The sequence below is a fragment of the Centruroides sculpturatus genome, unplaced genomic scaffold, assembly GCF_000671375.1.
Source record: "Centruroides sculpturatus isolate CEXI.00-Female unplaced genomic scaffold, Cexi_2.0 scaffold950, whole genome shotgun sequence".
In the NCBI taxonomy this organism is placed as follows: domain Eukaryota; kingdom Metazoa; phylum Arthropoda; class Arachnida; order Scorpiones; family Buthidae; genus Centruroides; species Centruroides sculpturatus.
This window is the reverse complement of record NW_019385096.1, coordinates 57,996-81,807: the sequence shown is the minus strand read 5'-3', so window position 1 is coordinate 81,807 and position 23,812 is coordinate 57,996. Positions and strand designations below refer to the sequence as shown.

The 23,812-nt window shown below is 27.4% G+C and overlaps 1 protein-coding gene across 3 annotated transcripts in view; it reads left to right on the top strand.

The window, feature by feature from the left end:
- Nucleotides 1–23,812, top strand: part of LOC111634619 (zinc finger RNA-binding protein-like) — a 96,006-nt gene that overhangs the window by 52,925 nt on the left and 19,269 nt on the right. The window contains exons 4-17 of one of the 3 annotated variants that reach the window (XM_023379448.1): nucleotides 2,626–2,823; nucleotides 5,955–6,202; nucleotides 6,278–6,457; nucleotides 6,571–6,706; nucleotides 6,848–6,922; nucleotides 6,996–7,046; nucleotides 7,199–7,338; nucleotides 9,262–9,404; nucleotides 9,466–9,643; nucleotides 14,535–14,692; nucleotides 14,764–14,853; nucleotides 14,919–15,108; nucleotides 15,182–15,335; nucleotides 17,470–17,555. In XM_023379448.1, coding sequence (XP_023235216.1) covers nucleotides 2,626–2,823; nucleotides 5,955–6,202; nucleotides 6,278–6,457; nucleotides 6,571–6,706; nucleotides 6,848–6,922; nucleotides 6,996–7,046; nucleotides 7,199–7,338; nucleotides 9,262–9,404; nucleotides 9,466–9,643; nucleotides 14,535–14,692; nucleotides 14,764–14,853; nucleotides 14,919–15,108; nucleotides 15,182–15,335; nucleotides 17,470–17,555 — 2,027 coding nt within the window. Of the gene's footprint in view, nucleotides 1–2,625; nucleotides 2,824–5,954; nucleotides 6,203–6,277; nucleotides 6,458–6,570; nucleotides 6,788–6,847; nucleotides 6,923–6,995; nucleotides 7,047–7,198; nucleotides 7,339–9,261; nucleotides 9,405–9,465; nucleotides 9,644–14,534; nucleotides 14,693–14,763; nucleotides 14,854–14,918; nucleotides 15,109–15,181; nucleotides 15,336–17,469; nucleotides 17,556–23,812 lie in introns of all 3 variants that reach the window. The other 2 variants (XM_023379449.1, XM_023379447.1) reach the window with 2 other exon arrangements.

Here is a 23,812-nt window from a genome sequence, read left to right as displayed (position 1 = left end):
AACAAGAGTAGATTACTCTTGTACTCTAAATAATACTTGTTTGTACAGCACTCAACAGCTGTAATGTAAAAATAGACAATACAGTGTAGGCTATTTGATTTAATAAGAATCTTAATTAGCTTTAATAAAATGAATTCCTTCATAAATGTTAATAAAGTAATACTATATAATAATTGATTGCTAGTGATATGATTTATTATCGATCTAAATTCTTTTACTTGGCTACAGCACATTTACTATGCTTAAAAATCCCACTTAAAACCAATATAAACATAGGATGATACAGCCAGTGTAGCGCAACGATTGACAGCAGCGCCTCTTGCGGCAACCTCCAATATAGGGACAGAAAATAAACTCGATTTCGACACTATATTTTCTAGCCACTGTACCCTGACTATATTAATACTGTTCCCTTTCTATCACTATAGGCCTACTGTATTTATTTATTTAGTACAATAAAGATAAAGATAAACAACATAATTTTTATTCTTGTACTTTTTTTTCAGGATAGGAATGGATTAATTGAATATTAGTTATTTATTATGAGAAAAATTGTTTCTATATTCATCATATTTCATATTCATTAGGTCCTTAGGAACAGATTAATGATGGATATAAAGGTTCCACTGTAATTTTATTTTTGAATATAATTTGTATAAAATTATTGATATTTTTGCTATTTAAATTTTTATTGGTTTTATTTTCAATTTATTCAATTCATTAGTTTTATACTACTAAGAATAGCAAATATACAGTATTTAAATTGATTACAAAAATTGCTATTATGACTTATATGATTTTTGTATTTATGCTGTTGAAGCTTATAAATAAGATACATCAACAATTAATTAATGGAAACTTCTTGGAAACTGACATTAAATTAAAACAAATGTTAACATAGGCTAATTAATATAAGCAGTATATAATTTGGCTAATATTTATGTAATTGGATTGTGTTTACAATCTCCAGCATTTATTTCCTATCTCTTAGAATCAGTTTCTCTTTTAAAGAAAATTTAACAATGATGATTGTAAATGAATACAAATGATTAAGTGAAGGTTTGGTCTACTATTAGTTTAGTACTATATTTATTTTTGTGATGATGCCAGTTTTCTTGCGGTATCTTTGTTTTTTTACATATCCTATTTTTTTTCCTATCCAGAATAATCATCAACATTTCTTCATTTTTTTTTTCTTTTATTTGCTTATTATAGATATTATTGATTGATTGATTAAAACGTGTTTATCTTTTATAAATTTTGTACATTCAATTTTTATAATATATATTTAATATTTTATTAATGTTTAAGGTATAATTCTGTAAGCTATGCTGTTTGTTTCTATGTGGCTTTTTGTAAGATTTTGAAATGCCTGATTTATAGTAGTAACATAATGAACAAAATATTAAATATATCCAGTTTTCTTATTTCTAATGTGCATATTATTTTCAACTTTTCAATTTTAGAAGTTGGGATGTGCATTAGAATAAGATGCAAAGTTGACTTAATACAGCCTTGCATATGTTGTTTGCTCTTTACTCTGCTTTGCAAATCCTATGTATTATGACTGGTATTGACATGGTACACATCCCTCCTACTACTTTGGTTTTAAAACTTCTTTCTTGGCAGGTCATCTAGCCTTGCAGTCATACTCTAGAAGTGGCACACTTCTAGAGTATGGCATCACATGGGGTTGATGTCCATGCCTCAATGGCACACTACTGAGGCATGGACATCAACCCCATGTGATGCCAGTTTTCTCAAGATATCTCCACTTGTCTTATATGGGTTATGTTACTTATTGTCCATAGTAAAGCATAATCCTGTGTTGTTTTTCTTTTTTCCATGATATCTTTTTGTGAAGTGTCTGTCATGAGTTGTTTTTATGCTGCTTCAAATTCTAGAAACACTTGATTTTCCCACACAACTACTTTTGCAATTTTCATGAATCATCATCTCTTTAGTCTCTTTCAAAGTAATAATTTTGGAATGCTTTTGGGAAGTGATACCCATGTTTACACAAGAATAAAAAAATGACAAACCAAAGAACAGCTTAAGTTTTATATTTCTTGAAAAGTATCCAAGATTATATACTATTTTTAAAAATTTTATTAATAATTACTTTAGAGGTTAAATTAAATGTAGTGATTTTGCAAATAAATGTAGATAATTATCTCTGAATAAGGATTGAATAACATATATCAATATTAAAAAATTAGTTTTAAATTAAAAAAATTCAAAAAGTTGAATAAATTTTTCAATAGACTAAATATAAGGAAAATATTTAAGATAATGCAAGATAGAATGTAAAGATCTATAAAAATAAAAAAAATAATCACTGTTCAAAAAACAAATCAAAAAATAATCACTGTTAGTATTTTCATATATGTTATGATCCTAAATGTAAGGAAATGATTATATAAATTTATTTGCTTAGTGATTTTTCAGTAAATGAAATGAAATTGATATTTGGAAATAAAAATGTTATCTACAGTTATTTGATTAAAATATGATATAAAAATACTAGTTATCACAGTATTTCTATTCTTAATAAAATGTATATTTAATAAATAATAAAATATTCAAATGTTTTGCCTATAGTACAAAGATTTTATCCTCCTGTAGTAGCTAGCAAGCCTGCATATTCCAGTACTAATGTCTTTCCTGCTGCTCGTCAAGCAACAGGACAGAAAACTCCAACTGCTCCAGCTGCACAGACAGGATCAACTACTTCTTACCTTTACTCAACTGGAGCAACAGGAGCAACTTCATCAAATTATACCACTTCATATAATACTGCAGCTGTCACCACGACATATGCAGGTAAAAAAAAGTAACTTTTTCATGAATATATTTTAAATTGAAATTTATATTTTTTCAATTCCAAATTATGCTATAAAGTGATAAAACTGCCAACATTATTGAAATCAAGCAATCTATAAGAAACATTTTCAATTTATTTGTTAACCCATCTTCATCTTTTTTAATGCTGAAAGTGGATTGATCAATTATCATTGACAAATTTCTAAACTATATTTGATAAACTCTAAAAACTCAGAGGATTCCTTTTGCTTTCTTCATTCTTTTCTCTTCTTGAACAAATCTGTTGTATTCTTTTTGTTCCTTTTAAATTCAAATTTGAAAAAAATTTTTGTTATTTTTTTTGAATGCATATGTAAATAAAAATCCTTGCACATTTGTATTTTAGATTTCTTTATTTCATTTTGTTACTGACAAAAGTTTTGTCATTTTATATAAAGTGATGGATATGTTATCATCTAAAACAGAACAGTAAATAACATATAATGAAGTTATATATATATATATATACAGTAGAATATTGATTATCTGAATCAATTGGGGATGGGGGTTGTTTGGAAAATTGATTTTTTGGATAACTGATTATGTACGAAAAAATATATTAACCTATCCCATGTTGAAATTCGTTCAAATTCTGGCACATCCTTAAGTACCCTATCATGGTCGCTCCAGTGCTGCCAGCAAAAATATGCACAACAACAAATATAATAATGGAGTAGCCCAAGACAGCCAAAGATTGCAGCGCCACAGCACTAGTGGAAATTTAAATTTGCCAACTGGAAAGCTTTCGGTTAATTGATGTTTCAGTTGATCAACATTTGGATAATCGATGCTCTACTGTATATAAAACTAATTGGAATAATAATAGAATAAAAAGTATTTTATATTGAAAAAAGTTTTAATAATACTCTGAAGTTATATGTGTAAGAATTTATATTTTATTTATGTAATTAATAGATTTGAGAAGTTTTATTGATGTTAAAGAGAATATTAGTTTTTTCCCCTTAATTATAATAAACCAACAATCAATTGCAATGTGAGGCTGCTAAGACAGTTGTATATAGGTGCTTTCTAATGGTGTCTTGATGTTCCTTGATTCTAATGCTCAACTATCTATAAGTTCCAATATATTTGTAGCTACAGTCTGCTCTGTTGTCATGAGTAGACCTTAGTGTCATCTCATCAGTATGATTTTTATCATTTCTGAGTAATGAAAAAGTAGTAGGGCCCGTTCTGTATGTGAGTTAGAGAGGTTTGTTGTTTCCTTTAAGATTTTGCATAAAACTTTGTTGTAGGCAACATTCCTAAATGGTCTATTATCATTGCCTCTCAGATTAATTTGATTGCAATAACAATGTTTGATGGTCTTAATAAACTTTGGTTGGTAACTATGGGCTACAGGTGTACAGAAGATATGTTGTCGTCCCTGTTCCCTGAGTTGAGTGTCAGAACAATGATGTACATTCTTTTATCCAGGGCTTTGAATGCCTCTAGCTTATAAAAAAATGGATCAAGCAAAGATGGAGGAATGAATAATGGCATGTTAGGACTTCTGTGGTAAATATTGGTAGAGAGAAAGTCGTGACATATAGTGAGTGATAAACACATCAAGGAAGTGAACCTGATAATCAGTTTGTTGTTCAAGGCTTACTACTGTAAGCCATATGGATGATTGTTAAAGCTGTTCAGGAATTCTTGGATGGGAGGTTCACAAGACCACTCATGCCTGATTTAGAAGAAACTGTCAGTTTTACCTTATTTTGTATTTTTTTTTTTTTTTATTTTGGGATGAAAACTTTTTAAAAATATTTTAATTATCTTTTAAATTTTATAGTAAGACTTCATCAATTGTGCTTATAGTCTTGAAGTGTATATTGTTTGAAATAAGGAATCAAAAATGATGTGTTTAAGTCCAATGGCAATACAATTTAATGATATTTTAGGAAGTGGTCTTACTCTCACCATCCTTCTCAGACTTCTTTGTTATTTAATTTGAATCAAAGGTGAAAAGCTGCTTATAGACTTTTAGTTTAAATTAAGAGATGATATTAAGTATTACAGATTATTTACTGTTTGTCTCAATTGTATATTTAACTTTTTAATTTTGTGTAGTTACATAAAAATGTTTAATAATATTGCTCGTAATTATTGACTATAAATGGTCATTATAGTAAAATTTATCAGTAGCAAAATAAGTGAAAGTATTTTTTTGGAAAAAGTATGTGGATTATTCAAGTAAATATATCTCTTTTTAAGTTTCTTTTCCTGAATATTTTTATTAGTACAAAAATTGGAATGATTATTTTGTATAGTGAACTTAAATAGAACAGTGATTTATAATATTTTTTTATTTACCTTATATGAATAATTATCATTGTTTTCTTTTAAGTATCAAATTTTCTATAATAATTTGTGAAAAAGCTTGTTGTATAATCAAAAATTAGAGAGATTTTTTTCTAATTTTCAAATTTTAAAGAAGTTAAATTTTTTATGATTAATTACTATTTAACTATGCATATCTGGTGAATTGGCCTACATTTGATTAATATCAAATTAAATTTATACATCATTTTTTAATATAGAAATTAACAAAATGTATTTTAGGTAATAAATAATATAGCCATCTTCACATTAATCATAATGTGAAATATTAAAAACAAACTCAACAATAAATATTAAGACAATATCATATTTAATAAATTTTATTAAATTACAAAAAAGAACATTCACAAATTTATTTGTTCTATAATAACATATTATATTTATATCCTTAATGTTAATACAATAATANATAATGAATACTGATTGGTCTTCCCTTGTTTTCAGACAACAATTCAAAACTTTTTGGTTATATCCTTAATGTTAATACAATAATAAGTAAATGTTGTCAAAAAAAATGATAGAAAGTGTGTTCAGTTATTCTTAAAAAATTTTACCTTTTCTTACATTTAAAATATAAAATAATTTAGCAATTAAGTAAGCTGGGCAGAATCAATTTTGTTGTCATCTATATGTAATTATTGTCCTATAGTCAGACTTTGACATACATTAAAACTTTTATTATGTCTGTTTCAAAAAATTTAGTAAATTATGTACTTTATAAGATTAATGCATTATTTGATTTTTTAAAACAGCTTCTTTGTATGTCCAGCAACCAACTGTTGCTGCTCAGTCAGCTACAGTAGGTGTTGCTCCTGCTGTAGCGCCATCTATCCAGTCATCGGTTACCAGTACAACTATAGCAGCCCCTAAAATACAAACAAATAATTGGGCTGCATATAAGAAAGGTTTAGGATTAAAACCTCAAAAACCAAAATTACCTCCCAAACCACAGCAACTTCATTACTGTGAAGTTTGTAAAATTAGTTGTGCAGGTCCACAGGTAAGAAATTTAACTGAATTTGACTAATTTTTAATCTTTCATTAATAAAGTTAAATGAGAATATTTTTTAAATAGACTTACCGGGAACATTTGGAAGGACAGAAACATAAGAAAAAGGAAGCTGCTTTAAAAACTGGAAATACTATTAATCCAGGAGTTAGAGGTGGAACTTCCTTAAGATGTGAACTTTGTGATGTAACATGCACTGGGTCCGATGCATATGCTGCTCATATTAGAGGAGCTAAACATCAAAAGGTATGTCTATCATATCAGATTTTATTGTGTGAATATATTTTGAAATATCTTTAATATTTACTTAAATATTAGCATTAGCATAGATTAATTTTGAATAAATATTAAATTTTCAGGTTGTTAAGTTACATACGAAATTAGGGAAGCCAATTCCATCAACTGAGCCTGTTGTCGTTTCTAATGCTACAAATTCACCACTTAGTACTACTGCTCCAAGTAATTCAAAAAATGCTGCATCAAAAGCTGCCACAGGTAATGCTGGAATAAAAACTACAACAACAAACAGTGTTGGTGTAAAGAAAATAGTAGCTACACCAAAAATAACTTTTGTTGGTAGGTCATTTTAATGCAGAAAATTTCACTCCTTATGTACATTAAGTTTTTTTCTTATAGAATGTTATTTCTCAGGTGGAAATAAGCTAAATACAACAAAAGCAGAAGAAAAACAGGATGAAATGAAAGATGAGGGTAAATATAAAATATTTTTTAATAGTATAAAATTTGTTATTCTGGATGTAAAATAAGTTTTATTTTTCTGCAGATAAATCTGATGCTTCAAAACTAGATAATAAACCAGAAATACAACCAGTAGGTAGGTATTGAAAGTTCTTCATAGTAATAGAATTTATTTAATAAGCTTTATAGTTTTTTTAATATGAAAAGTAACAATTTTTTAAAGGCCTTTATGTATTCATGACATTTAAAATTTTGGTTAAATATAACTAGTTATGAATTTTATTTTAGGACAAGATTATATAGAAGAAATATGTAATGACGAAGGAAAAGTGATTAGTTTTCAGTGCAAATTATGTGAATGTCGTTTTAATGATCCAAATGCTAAAGAAATGCATATGAAAGGTCGCAGACATCGACTACAATACAAGGTATACTCAAAAGATGATTGATTTTTTTTTTTTTTAAATAAATTTGTAATCTTTTTAACATGAAATAATTAAAAAAATAAACATAATGATTTCTAAACATAAACCTGTTTAGAAATCATTAATTTCTAACGAGAACATTTTTCAGTCAATTTTAGGTTCAAATTCTAATCCAAATTTAAAAAGTAAATAGTATTCTTAACTAAATTTATCAAGTAAATAGAATATGCAAATATTGTTAACTTTGAAAATTGAATATTAAACAATAATACTATAAAGGAATTATATTTTTTACCATTTTAACTATATTATTATCCTACTTTAACCATATTATATTAACCCTATTTTATATTTTAACCATTTCATTAACTTCTACAATGTTTTATTGTTACATGAGAGATATTACATTATCATAAAGATTCTAGGTTTAATGAAGCTCATTCTTGTCATTTAACAATAGGATATTTTGAATATTCTATACAATAGTTTTCAGTGGTTGAGAGATTTTTTGATTTTTGTGTTTCATCCCTACTCTGGTATCTGAATACCTTCTACAATAAATGACATTTTTTTGGTACTTATTGAGATATCTAAATAAAACAATTTCAGTTTGATAAATATAATCAAAGTGCATTTGTAAAATATTTGAAAATTACACTAGTGTAAATGAGAATATGTTCTGTTCACAGCATCTGGCTTTTTTTCCATTGCTATCATTTTGTTCTACCACAGTTGTGTGGGATAGTTATCATCACAAAATTTTAGTACCTTCTACAAGTCTGTTCTGAACATTTCACTGCAGTACGTTTACTATCAGATTTGTTCATTTTTTATTATTTTGGTTTTATACAGTAGTAATATAAAATACAGTGGGTGATTGGCTAATGAACAAATTGGATAACAAACACTTTCGCGAAGGATTTTTATGTTCAGACAACGAACACCTCACAACAAACACAAGAAGTGATGTAAAATAATGAATACCAGTTGGTCTTCCCTTGTTTTCAGACAACAATTCAAAACTTTTTGGAGCATGGGAAATGTCGACATCGATTCTCAACCTGGTATATACTGATTGGATAGTATTCCTCCAAACTTTGAAACTCTCCCTTGTAATTCCAGTCTTTTATTTTTCTGACAGAAACAATTTTTTCATAGTATTCGCAAGACTGTTGGGCAGGCACTCGTTAAGTTTTCATTAGTTTTTATTTTCGAAAGGTGAGAGTATAATAGCAAAGGTAGAGAGTGGGCAAGCGTCTGTTGTTGTTGGGCAGTATGGCTTGAACAAGTCTACAGCAGGCTGCAGTTCAATCTTATCTAAGAAAGATACTGTATTATCAAAAAGACTCAAGCAGCTTAAGGAGTAACAGAAATCACATCTGAGAAATGAAGAACATTGAAGAGCTCATAATGGAACCTGAAACAGATCTGACGACAGAAGAACACCAAGAAACTCTGCGAGATATGTTTTCTTCTGAAAAAAAGAATTAATGTAAATATATGCTATTAAACATTTTTTGAAGAAGTGGGATGATGTCAGAACAACAGTCTTAGAATGGCATCCAAATCAGGTTGTAGTCAATAGACTTAGGAATCTCTACAATTACAATGCTATTAATTACTTCTGAAAAATCTTGAAGAAGAGAGAAAAGCAATTGACATTAGACGGATTCTTTAACGGGATATGATTGTATTTATTAAAGAGAGAGCTTTTGAAGATATATTTTTAATCTGCCCATTGCAGTATCAGATAATGGAAATTTATTATTATAATAGCTATCTTTTTATTCTTTAATTTGGATTTCAAATGCTTTGTACATATTTATCAATTAACAAAAATTTCTAAATATTTGTTGTTTATTTTTTGAAGTATTAAAGAAGTCATTGTAAAAGTTCAATGATTTTAACATGAGTCTTTAAATTTAGAAAAAAGTAAATCCAGAACTTGTGGTTGATATTAAACCAAGTTTACGTCAAAGAAAACTGCAAGAAGAACGTTTACGTCGACAACAAATGCAGGAGGAGTATTGGAAAAGACGCGAAGAAGATCGTTGGAGAGAAGAGATGCGGTAAGTACAGAGTTTTCTACTTTTAATATTTCTAGAAGACAGTTATAATTTTTCATTTTAGAATGATGGAAGAGGAGGAAAGAATGTATTGGGAAGAAAGGAGAAGGTATGAAGAGGAAATTGAATATTATGAATCTTTATACCGCAGATACGGACGGGATATTCGGATGATGCCTCTACCTCCACCACCACCCAGGCCCTTTCTTGGTCCTATTCCACCTGGACCTGGTGCATCAGGAGTAAGTATTTTTATTTTCTTATTTACATTTTTTAAAATATCATTGCATAACTAGATTTCCTTTGTAAATCAAAGATTATTTATTGTATATTGTAATGCGTAATTTGTAGTTTAATAGTGATAAAAATTACAGGATATTTAATAAGCCATATAGTTTTTGTATCTGATTATTTATTTTTAAATCTGTTATATAATGCAAAACCTAATGTACTTAGCACAAATTCTCATTTTTCATTCATTTGATAAACTTATTAAAAAGTTAAAACATTTCATAGCACCCAGAAACTAACAATTGCATTTACGAAATTGACTTCTATGATTTTTACCAGTAATTGATAGTGATCCTCCATAATATATCAAATTGCATTCTTGTGATTGTTGCAATCTATTATTTACACATTTGAAAAAGTGTTAGACTTAGAAATGCATATTAATCAACATGATATTTGTGTGCACTGTTTTTGATAGCTTTCATTTTATTTATTTGAGCAATTAACTTTTCAGAAGTAAATATACATTACTTTAGAAAAAAATAGATTTTTAAAAATCTTTTATTGTTAAAATTAACATTATTATATTCAATAAATGAGGATAACAAATAAAATAAAATTTGATTAGTTGTATAAAATAAGTAAATTAAAAGAAATTAATAAAATATTACAAATTTTGTGTGAAATTTTCTTTTTCACATATAGATGTCTTTAAATATTTGTAGTTTGTTCGCATTTCTTAACTTTCTTTAACATTTTTATAAAATATTAAATAAACTTTTGAGAAGTAACATTTTTAAAAGTGCTCTTCTTAAAATGATTTTCTCTTAACTTTTAACATATTGTAATATTATCATGGAGGAATTTAATATTTTTTAAGGTTTTAGATTTTAAGTGGGTATTTGATTTGGTTTTCTTTTTAGCAAAATTCATTCTGATGTAATGAAGTGAAAAATATTGAATTAGGAATTTTCTTTTATAATTTGTAGTTTTTGTATGAATTTAACTGAAATTGTACAAAGAATTCAAATAGGAAATAGAATATTTTATGTGGGTAACATTAATGTTATGCAAAATGGCAAATTTTGAATATTTCTTTTCTTTCAAGAGTTTACTATATCTGCAAATACTCATTTCCCTGGGTTTTGATGTCACTGCATGATTTTAGCTGCATTTCTAAGATACACTTAATTTAACATTGTNTCTTTTATTTTTCTGACAGAAACAATTTTTTCATAGTATTCGCAAGACTGTTGGGCAGGCACTCGTTAAGTTTTCATTAGTTTTTATTTTCGAAAGGTGAGAGTATAATAGCAAAGGTAGAGAGTGGGCAAGCGTCTGTTGTTGTTGGGCAGTATGGCTTGAACAAGTCTACAGCAGGCTGCAGTTCAATCTTATCTAAGAAAGATACTGTATTATCAAAAAGACTCAAGCAGCTTAAGGAGTAACAGAAATCACATCTGAGAAATGAAGAACATTGAAGAGCTCATAATGGAACCTGAAACAGATCTGACGACAGAAGAACACCAAGAAACTCTGCGAGATATGTTTTCTTCTGAAAAAAAGAATTAATGTAAATATATGCTATTAAACATTTTTTGAAGAAGTGGGATGATGTCAGAACAACAGTCTTAGAATGGCATCCAAATCAGGTTGTAGTCAATAGACTTAGGAATCTCTACAATTACAATGCTATTAATTACTTCTGAAAAATCTTGAAGAAGAGAGAAAAGCAATTGACATTAGACGGATTCTTTAACGGGATATGATTGTATTTATTAAAGAGAGAGCTTTTGAAGATATATTTTTAATCTGCCCATTGCAGTATCAGATAATGGAAATTTATTATTATAATAGCTATCTTTTTATTCTTTAATTTGGATTTCAAATGCTTTGTACATATTTATCAATTAACAAAAATTTCTAAATATTTGTTGTTTATTTTTTGAAGTATTAAAGAAGTCATTGTAAAAGTTCAATGATTTTAACATGAGTCTTTAAATTTAGAAAAAAGTAAATCCAGAACTTGTGGTTGATATTAAACCAAGTTTACGTCAAAGAAAACTGCAAGAAGAACGTTTACGTCGACAGCAAATGCAGGAGGAGTATTGGAAAAGACGCGAAGAAGATCGTTGGAGAGAAGAGATGCGGTAAGTACAGAGTTTTCTACTTTTAATATTTCTAGAAGACAGTTATAATTTTTCATTTTAGAATGATGGAAGAGGAGGAAAGAATGTATTGGGAAGAAAGGAGAAGGTATGAAGAGGAAATTGAATATTATGAATCTTTATACCGCAGATACGGACGGGATATTCGGATGATGCCTCTACCTCCACCACCACCCAGGCCCTTTCTTGGTCCTATTCCACCTGGACCTGGTGCATCAGGAGTAAGTATTTTTATTTTCTTATTTACATTTTTTAAAATATCATTGCATAACTAGATTTCCTTTGTAAATCAAAGATTATTTATTGTATATTGTAATGCGTAATTTGTAGTTTAATAGTGATAAAAATTACAGGATATTTAATAAGCCATATAGTTTTTGTATCTGATTATTTATTTTTAAATCTGTTATATAATGCAAAACCTAATGTACTTAGCACAAATTCTCATTTTTCATTCATTTGATAAACTTATTAAAAAGTTAAAACATTTCATAGCACCCAGAAACTAACAATTGCATTTACGAAATTGACTTCTATGATTTTTACCAGTAATTGATAGTGATCCTCCATAATATATCAAATTGCATTCTTGTGATTGTTGCAATCTATTATTTACACATTTGAAAAAGTGTTAGACTTAGAAATGCATATTAATCAACATGATATTTGTGTGCACTGTTTTTGATAGCTTTCATTTTATTTATTTGAGCAATTAACTTTTCAGAAGTAAATATACATTACTTTAGAAAAAAATAGATTTTTAAAAATCTTTTATTGTTAAAATTAACATTATTATATTCAATAAATGAGGATAACAAATAAAATAAAATTTGATTAGTTGTATAAAATAAGTAAATTAAAAGAAATTAATAAAATATTACAAATTTTGTGTGAAATTTTCTTTTTCACATATAGATGTCTTTAAATATTTGTAGTTTGTTCGCATTTCTTAACTTTCTTTAACATTTTTATAAAATATTAAATAAACTTTTGAGAAGTAACATTTTTAAAAGTGCTCTTCTTAAAATGATTTTCTCTTAACTTTTAACATATTGTAATATTATCATGGAGGAATTTAATATTTTTTAAGGTTTTAGATTTTAAGTGGGTATTTGATTTGGTTTTCTTTTTAGCAAAATTCATTCTGATGTAATGAAGTGAAAAATATTGAATTAGGAATTTTCTTTTATAATTTGTAGTTTTTGTATGAATTTAACTGAAATTGTACAAAGAATTCAAATAGGAAATAGAATATTTTATGTGGGTAACATTAATGTTATGCAAAATGGCAAATTTTGAATATTTCTTTTCTTTCAAGAGTTTACTATATCTGCAAATACTCATTTCCCTGGGTTTTGATGTCACTGCATGATTTTAGCTGCATTTCTAAGATACACTTAATTTAACATTGTTTCCTTTTCTTGCTTTCATTTCAAACTATTTGTTATATATAATTTTTATTAGTAAATTATTATTTGTATTGTGAATAGTAAAATTAAATGTTCAATAAAGAAAATCTATACTTTTATTTTAAAAAGTTTTTTGGGAATATTCCATAAATTTTTTTTATTTCATATAATTAAACAAATATTAAACATACTAAGGGAATTAAAATTAATTAATTAATTAATAAGAATAAATTAAAAAGTACAGATAATTTTAATTACATTAACTATGAATTCTTTGTTATTATTCTATGCAGATAATTTAGACAAAATTTTTCACAAAATATTTTTATTTTAATTTTCAACTTCAGTGTAGTTCCATACAGTGTATTATTGTTACTTTAACCCTCACACTGCAATATGTAATTAATTGATATCAGTTTAGCTTAGTGATATAAACATTTCAAATACAAAACTGTGTTATGAAATTGTTAAAAAAATTTTTTTTGCTTTGGCATAAAATTTAAAAATAAAGTATATTATCTAGACATTTAAAAAGTGATTTTAGGCTATTCATCAGCCAAATATGCCAAGCCTAAAATCAAGGACTCGATCATTCTGATGAACTTTTCTCTTCCCATTTTTAATGACTTGTTTAAATTATTTTTAAAATGAACAATTTTAAAATTAATATATTTTAAATATTAAACTGGATAACATATTTCATATTTAAATCTTTATTCCATAAAATGACATTTTATCTACGAAAATTTAATGATTCAGATGTTTTAAAAGTACTAACAATGGCTCAAGTCCTTCATACCATTAGTTTAAACTGTGGACTAACTGACTAAAAATTAAAACTCCTTTGTTTACCAATCTCTTCTAAATCTTATCTTATCTTTTTTTAAACACTGTTTTCCAAATTGCTGACATCTTATCAATGCCCTTATTTAATATCCTGTAATCTGAACTTTAGTCAAAATACATATTTGTTCCATATTTCAATTGTATTGATTGAAGAGAACTTTATTTTAAAGATAATTTATGTAAATTGCTGAAGATTGAGAGAACTCTCTGAAAATTGGGCAACATTTAATTGAAAAACAAAAACTTATATACATTTCATGTTTATTAGGTTTTTAACTTCTATGATTATTTAGACATTATTTCAGTTTTGCGAAAAATACAATTAACTTAAAAAGGAAATATATAAAGTTTATTGTTACTAAGTTTAGATTTTTTGTTTAAAGATTATATAGTCAACTAATTAAGAGTTTATTTTTCTGTATTCATGTTTATATCAAAATTTTTTTATAAATGTTAAAATATTTTAATTTTACTTGTAGAGTGGGCATTCAAGACGTCCTGATACAGTAGATGATCGTCACGTAATGGCCAAGCATACACAAATATATCCAAAGGAGGAAGAACTGAGTGCTGTACAGAAAATTGTTACTAATACAGAGAAGGCTTTAAAACTTGTTTCTGATTTTCTTGCAGAGAGGTAAATTTTAAGAAATATGCAGTTTAAAAACTTAATTTTGGAAATTCTTATATATTCGTTTTATAATTTAGCGATACTCCAAAACAAGACATTACAGTTTCTGTAAAGAAAGAAACTGTAGTGAAGAAAGACCCAGAAGCTTCAGCGAAAAAGGAATCTGAGTAAGACATAATTATTAAAAATTTATCAGAACCTATGACATAAATGCAATGTTATGTTTTATCAGTGCTCAAGAAAAAGAAGAAAACCAAGTCCAGCCACAGAGAGTTCTCAAAGGAGTTATGAGAGTAGGAGTTTTAGCAAAGGGTCTTCTGCTTACTGGAGATCTGTCAGTTCAGCTAGTTGTTATGTGTTCTGAAAAACCTACTAGAACATTATTAGAGAGGGTTGCTGATAATTTACCTAAGCAGTTAGCAGTGAGTAAAATTCTTGTATTTTTATACAGTAAGATAAATTTTAAATGCTAACATTTATTGACAAAATTTATAGAATGTTTCTGAAGATGCTAAATATGAAGTTAAAAGATGTGTAGAAGAAGCAGCGATAATGGTGAATTCTATAACAGAACCTAAGATATCCATCACAGTTACATTAACATCTCCTATAATGAGGGAAACGAGTGCGGGAGAAGGAGCAAATGCCGGTAGGACTGCAGCTTTTGTGTGTCGGACAGACAACTGGCTGCAAGTTTTGTTTACATCATTGATTCTTCATTTTAAGTAAAAATTTGAGAGCACGCTTGGGATCAATATGTAAAGGGATACAATTAGCAACTATTTTTTAATATTCTTCTTAATTGATTTAATGTAATAAATTAAATAATTTATATTTTAATATAATATTTTAATGGAATTACATAGGTAATGTTAATGTTAAATAAATATAAAAACAAATCTAAGTAAATTGCTCTGTATCCCTTAAGTCATAATGACCGTCTGGTCCCCTGCAATTGCTCTATTCACTTTCCCCTCAAAAGAAAAAATAATAATAATGAATTAGAAAAGTAGTAGCCCCATAATTACCCAAAAAGAGCAAATTAGCTATAACTTTGTTTTTAATTTAATTTATAATCAGGGAATGCTCTTTTTGTGGATATATTTTAATTAATTAAGTAATTCTATTTGAAATTTATTATATGTAATGTAATTTATTAAATTTTTTCCAAAGTTTTAAATGAATTATGCCCATGGTGTTTTCACCATAACTTTTTGCTATTTTGAATTGTAATGTATATTTTGTTGTTTAGTACTATTGTCTAGAATCCTGTAGGTACCATCTCCGAGAGGGGAGAGTGCTGTGATGTTATGGCAGACTTGAAAGGATTTTTGATCATTGTAGGGATGTAATGGTGTGCTGCCTTCTTTCCTTTTTTTTTTCATTGTATTTTTTTTTCTTTTTTAATACAATTCAAAATAATTTTATAATGAATTGTGACTGGTTGTCATTTCTAGCTATTTTTAGACTGTTTCTACTGTCTTTTATTGATAATATGGACAATTAGTGATCTGTTCATAATGATTTTTTTCATTGTATTTTTTGGAAAAATTGTTTTTATTCATTACTTTTTTCTTCTTTACTACATCTACTTATTAATGTTTTTTAAGCTTTATGTATAACTCAATAAATTGATTTATTTAGGTAAAATCAAAATTAAAAAAAAATACTAAATGCCTTCAGGTTTTCTTATTTTTATCATTTTTAAATATTCTTTAAACGTTTATACTACAGAAATAGTTTACAAGGCATATTAATCTGCTACATAATTATTTTTCTACTTTAATATTAACATATAATTATCAGTCTAATTATCTCTTGGTTAAAAGAACTACAAAAATTATTACATCCTTTAACATGAATGACAGGTTCCAATATTGAAAGACAGCAATTAATCAAATTAATTTTCACTAATAAAAATTTTTGACATGTCATAATTCATCCTAAATAAGGAAATGATACTTGGACTATATCTGTACCCAAATAAGACATTTGTGACGTTTGTTATATGACTATTATGATCAGTGATGTACAGGACTTTGAGAATATGGTTGCTTGAATAGCATCCATATTCTCAAATATGGCAGGTTCTGGAGAGCTAAGGTACGAGTTTCATGTTGTTTTTCAGAGGATGTTATTCAATTATTTTATAATTAGTTGCTTACTCTTACTTAATTAAAGTCATGAGATGCACACTATTATATTTAAAGAAACAAAACTGATTGCTTTGGTATCAAGGAGGTGCTACAGCACCATTAGTACTTTCCTGGTTACATGCTTGATTAAGACAGTTCCATTATCATTATTGATGAAAAAATTTGTCAAATCATATTAAATCAGAAATATGTTATTTTCCACAATATTTTCTTCAAAGTTTGAAAAACATAATCCACATTTTGTCAATAGCATCTTTCATAATGCCAAATTTATTTATTGGAATATTTACAATATTAAGGAAGCCTACTAAAAGTTAATGAAAATGAAACTGGTTAACTATCTCTCTCCTTCTCAGCAACGTTAATTATAATATATNTTTTTTTCATTGTATTTTTTTTTCTTTTTTAATATATATTAAATTTGAATCTTCAGCTGTTTCAAAAAATCTTCTCTCTCTCTGTCTCTCTCCCTCCTTATGTTTTTTTCTTTAATCCTTTCTCTCTCCTCCTTCCTTGACATTTACCTCTGAATAATCCTGGCAGAACACCATCATCCTCATTAGGTCAAACACCCATTCTGTTTGTCTGCCTTCTGATATTGACCATCTTCTACCATCTGGTTTCTAGAGAGTGTAAAAGACCCGCCGGATGTGTTGGACAGGCAGAAATGCCTGGAGGCCTTGGCCGCCTTACGTCATGCCAAGTGGTTCCAGGTTTGCACTTCTCTTGCTTTTCAGCCTTATGTCTGTGTGCTTTATTATTTACTTCTTTCTTCCAATTACTCCAGATGACGATATCCTCTCCTTTTGGTGGGGATGATATATATTTATATATTTTTTTTTAATATAATAATTGAATTTAATATTTAAGTTCACTTCGGGTTTGTGTGAAATGCTTGACATGCCAAGAACGAAGTGTTAATGAGGCACCTTCGATGAAACTTACAGCCACACAATATAAATGAAATATTTATTTAGGGTCTAGCAGAAGTTAAACATGACTTTATAAGATGCTTAAAAAGTTTATTGTAAAAAATTATCTGGAGAGACTGATCATGGTTTTAAAATTTATCTTCTTTTGAAAAGAAAATATATAGTAATTACAAGTCTATATATAAACTGATCAAAAATTGTAAAATTTTTCTAGTTATTAATATTCATTGAAAACTTGTTGGAATCAGAATGTTTGTGTTTTAGGTACATTAGGCATGCACTGTATTTAAAGTTTCATGAACATAAGTAGTATAATGTAGTTAGTATGAATAGTATAATGTTGAGTAAATTTGAATCTTGAGTAATATGTATGACCCAGTAGTTATGCAGTGATACAATCAACAAATGACATAGTGATCTTCAGTTACAGGCAGTTTGATTTGATCTGTATGCATTATATTCTATAAAAATTATTATTTTTAAGTACATTAATACCTTGAGTTACATAACATGAGACTTAGGTAAATTTGCAGTTATGTAAAATGTAAATCTCAAAAATTGGAGAAAAAAACTGAGTAGAGTAACATGTAATTTTACAAAGAATTATTCTATTTCAAACATTCATTCATTCATTTTCTCTCTCTTCCTTTCTTTCTTTTGCACTGTACCTATTTATTACTTTAGTGTCCTGCTAATTCTTTACTTTGCAGTCTAATTGTAAGCACATACACAAGCATACCAAGCACTCTTTCTCATAAACAACTCTCTTATACAAAGAATAATAATAAATAATATATGTACACTACACATATGATAATAAATATAGTATTTGAGTTATTAATTATGTATTTACACTTAAGCAATTTATAAATTCAAGTTACGTAAAGGTCTATGGTTCACATTACTTTATAATTCGGGGTATTACTGTACTCTTTATTTTTGTAATCCTTTCATTAAGTAATTTTAAATTTATCCATATTTTATAGTGTTTTCCAATCATTATATAAGATAATTAAAAGAAAAATGAACATTTGCACATATTTTAACAAATCTTTATTTCTATAATCAGAAAATGTCATTTTCCCAATTATTTTATTGTGATTAAGATAGAAAATTTTAAATCATTCATCAAGAACAACTATTGTGCATTTTAAACTTGATTTAAAGACCAATAAGTGTGAAGATAATAAAATGAATCTAATAAGTAAAGTAATTTTCATTTATCAACTCCCATGTTAATTTTAAAAAATAGAACAAAAAATTATTTTTTTTTTTATTTAATTTTGTAATTAGAAAAATTATCAGCCTTTAGAAAATTTTGACAAACTTTAATTGAAATGTCTTCTGACATTTCAATTGAAATTTTGACAAACTTTAATTGAAATAGTTAATTGACAAAGAGAGATGAATAGAGATGTAAATTGGATTTTACAATGAATATGAATTTAGAAGTTTCGAAAAACATATGTGACCCTTATATATGAGAATTCAATACAATGACTGTTTTTCTTTTCTCTCTCTTCTCCATCTATGACAGGAAATATTTGATACGATAAGCATTGACCAATATAAGTGACTTCATAGAGTACTAATCCCAGAAATTACAAAGCTTTTACATAATAATGATTGTCAGCAATTTTCTACAAGCCTTCTATTGTGCTATCTTGTTAACAATAGTGTTAGACTTTATTTATTATGGTACAAATAGAAAGGCATGATTAGTGAATACAGGCATTTACATTGTTAGAAAATGCAATCCCAAGTAGATTTTTTCAACTTTCACAATGATCAAGCAAGACAGGAATTTATCAGAGCTAAAAATAAAAGAATTGTGTAAAATAAAGCAAAATATGTGACTCTTTCAAAAAAGAATTGTAATAAATAATTATTGTATGAGTACTATACTTTATTTAATATTTTAGTATTATGTATTTTTTACGTTGAAGTTGAAATTTAATCTCTGCATTGCAGATTACAATGAAAAACTATTGCTTGTTTTTAACAAATTAGAGAGATTTTGTTTTTTATTGATTATTTCTTATTATTCATATGTATTAAATTTCTACACTAACCTTTTTTATTTATTTAGATATTTGTTTTTAATCTTTTCCTACCAGATATTGGTTATCCAAAATTGCCCTTCCTGATATCAGATAATCAGTGCTTTGTTATATTCTAACTACGAGTGTGATGTTCTCGAAATTCCTGTGTACTGTTATAGATTGTTCCTGTGTACTGTAATAGATTGAAACCTACAAGCAATTGCTTGTAGATTTCAGTCTATTTTCTTTGCTTTAATTGTGTTATCCCTTTGTCAGGAATAGTTCTATTTGTTCTAATGTCATGTACTTACAAGTTTAGTAAAGTTTATATCCATTTTATTGGTGATTATAGTTCTGTTTTACTTATTATCTGCTTATTTATTTTATTGTCTTAACTAACTGCATTTTCATACCAGTAAATTAGAAATATACAGTAACTTACATATATGCTTCTCTTATTTTGTGTTTGTAATTCTCATTTTATACTAATTTTTTTTATATAATTGTGAATAACATCATTCTAAATTAAATATAATTGAAAATGTTAATCATTCAAGGATAGGTAAATCAGTATTTTGTAACAGTTTATGCTCTATTATCTAGGGAACATGGATAAAGTAATATTATGCCAGAATGAAATACAAATTTTGACTAGAAGAAATATTGGATAAGCTCATCCTTACTTATAAGATTTTGATTTTCAAGAAATTTTTAGGAATGAGATAAACCTGTAAATTGGGATTACACTGTTTATAAATGGAAGAGATTCTTTGAAAACATTTGAGATAAAAATTAATTTATAATTTTAGTTTCTTTTTCATTGTATTTCATTGAAAGTAACAATCTGTTGATATTTTATAATTAAGCAGTTATTTTGTTTAAACAGCATTAAAAAATTAAGTACATGTATAATTTTTTTAAACATTATGGTACTCTGTTTTCATTTTAAAGTATGAATTGGTGTGATTCTAAATAAGTATTGTTGGAGCTTTTGCATTCTATAATTTTTCATCTGGAAACAACAAAATAGAACTGAATATGAAAGGGTAACAGTTTTATTTGCCTCATTTGGAAGTTTTGAGTCAACTTTATGGAAATAATAGTGACATGGTGACCTATTTGGAAATGCTACATCTGTATTTGTTACCTCCATTAGAAGATTATCAGCCAAAAGTGATATTCCTGAAAAATGGTATCTGACTGACCAAGAATTTCTTGACATGCATTCTGCTGTGTGTGTCTTGTGCACCAATTCCATTACCTTCACACTCACTTGAAATTAAGTAAGTTGATTTCATTCTATGATGATATGTAAAGAGCATTGTTTACAAGACTTCTGTGACTTCCCTCAATGAATTGGAGCTCAGAATTATTGCTGTGATAGAGACAGTTGTGTTGCATTGCTAGAGAACATTTGGAAGGAAATTGATTCTCTTGAAAATCATAAAAGTATGCATGCATGTTGAAGTTGTTTCTGTACTATTTATTCTGTATGCAACTTTCTGAGTCACACTTTCAAGTTCTATAAATAGTTTTATTTTGTTGTTTCTGGTTGGAGCATTATAGGACAGAGAAACCATGACAATAATTAGATTTATCCTATGTAATGTTAGATTCAGTGTACTGCTCATTAGTGATTTGTTCTTTAATTCTTGTGTTCTTATATTGTCAGATGTATCTTAGTGTTGCATTATGTTTGTAAAGTCAAATGAGTTAAACGAATGTGTTTAACTCATTTAGAAATGAATCGGTCAAAAAGTAGTAGTCTCGCTCAGTGTGCATGCTCTGCGATGATGATGTTTCGAACGAAACTCTAACAAAGTTCACAAAGGAAAGAGTTAGTTTACTTCTTTAAGAAAATGGTGCCCGACAATATCAATCTTTTTAAATCTACTTGAGTGTTTAAATTGTGAATTAAAAGGTGAAATGATTGAAATAACTGTCTACCTGAAGCAATCTAAGAAAAATATTTCGGATAAGGCTGCATTAGCAACATTCATATCTTCAATTTTAGAAACAACCATTTAGTTATAAACAAATCGGTTGAAAAATCTAACAAAATAAGAATAACAATGACGTCATTCTTGTTTAACTTGTTCGACTTTATGAACATATCCTAAGAATAGTATTTATATAAAATGAAATCTCTGTAATGGACATTTTCAAAACCAAAGAAACTGTCCATTATAGAGAAGTTACATAAAAATTATTTTTAAATGAAATATTCTTTAAATGTAGTGGCACTATTTTTATTTATGAACATATATCTGCAAGTACCCATATCATGCAAAAATATAATATGACACATTACAGTAAGTGGTGACTTATTTTAAGAGGGTTGATAATAATTATAAAAAATTAATTTGTTTGTTTGTTTCTTACAATTTAGCAATTGCTTCTCACTCTGCATAATTAAATTTTATGTTAACTCTGTACCACCTGCATCTTTTCTATTGATGTGAAACTGTTTGAACTCACATGGTTTGTGTCATGTCTATATGACTATTGGTGGCTTGTCTCATTTTGGCTGTGAAGTCATCATTGTTACTTTCTTTGTTCTCCCTTTCTTGAATCTCAAAGTAGCTGAAGAATTGTTTTTGTATCAGTTTGTGGACTATGTCAATGTAATAGTTTGCAGTGGTCGTAAATCCCATTGCATTCATGAGACCTGTCTTGAGAATAGTTGTGATAACTTCTATAATATTGTAAGCATAAATTTTTTGGAAGGAAATTCAGCTTTGAAGAAGCAATTCTGGATTGTTGTTGGCAGAACAACCCCTAAACATTTGAAATCCATGAAATGACCTAGAAGATACTGAATTGCTTCATATTGATTTGAGAAATTTACATTTGCAATTGTGTTTTTTCATAAACATTTGATCATATTTGAAAATTTTTAATTAAATTTTGGTCCAAAGGTTGAGAGAGGAAACTGACATTTAGTGGTAGGCATTGAGGTATTGGCAACACTGATTGTACCCCATTATCTCAATGAAGAATGTCTGCTTAAGAGAGATCTATTGTAATGAAATTGCATATTTTTTTATACCTTATTATAAAAATTATCCAGATGTGAAGAGTGCATGTTAGAGAAGTTCTACTATATTTCATTGCCAAATCACCTGAAGTGTTGAGATAATATATCATATTTCTGTAGTATGATAATCTATAATTTGAATAAGATTAAATTGTGGAATGAATTATTATGTAATGTGAACTTTTGACTTAGGAAGTTTGCATGATAAACAGTTTTAAATATTAAGAGTTAAAAAATAGTTATATTCATGTGTAATAATTTGTTTTTAAACTATAGCATGCTTTGCTAATCTGAATTAATTACTGTACAGAAATGGTCAGATTATTAAAAAGTAGATTAATGGGAATTATATATAAAGGAAAGAAAGTCAAATCAAAATTTAGTTTTGGTTTTGCAGTTTCTGAGTCATTTTGTTTTATGATTTTGTCATAAACTTGAAAGTTTGTAAAAGAACCAAAAAACATATTTAATGGCACTCTTCCAAGAAGATTTCATTAATCTGTTTAATTAATATATGATGATACATATTTTACTTGATTAATTTATAATTAAACAGAATTTAAAACTTGATACATTTTATAATTAACTTGATATAAATACAGGTATACCTCGCCTTACGTCGGTAATTGGTTCCAGGAAAACGACGTAAGTCGAAAAACGGCGTAAGTCGAATTTACTTGTCTCCGAATCTACTTATCACTAGGCTAAACCATAAATTACCATTCCCGGTTCTGTATTTTATTTATTAATGCATTTTTAATAATATATGGTTAATAAAAATCTATTTTAAGCGTACAAAAACAAATAAATACAGTACATACTTGTATATATTTTAATATGATTTTATGTGCTTTAAACGTTCATTTAGTGATATTACGACTTCAATATTTGTGGCGGACAGACGTAAAGTCGAATGAAATGACTTAAACTTGATTTTTATTTTTCCATATACTTTTTTA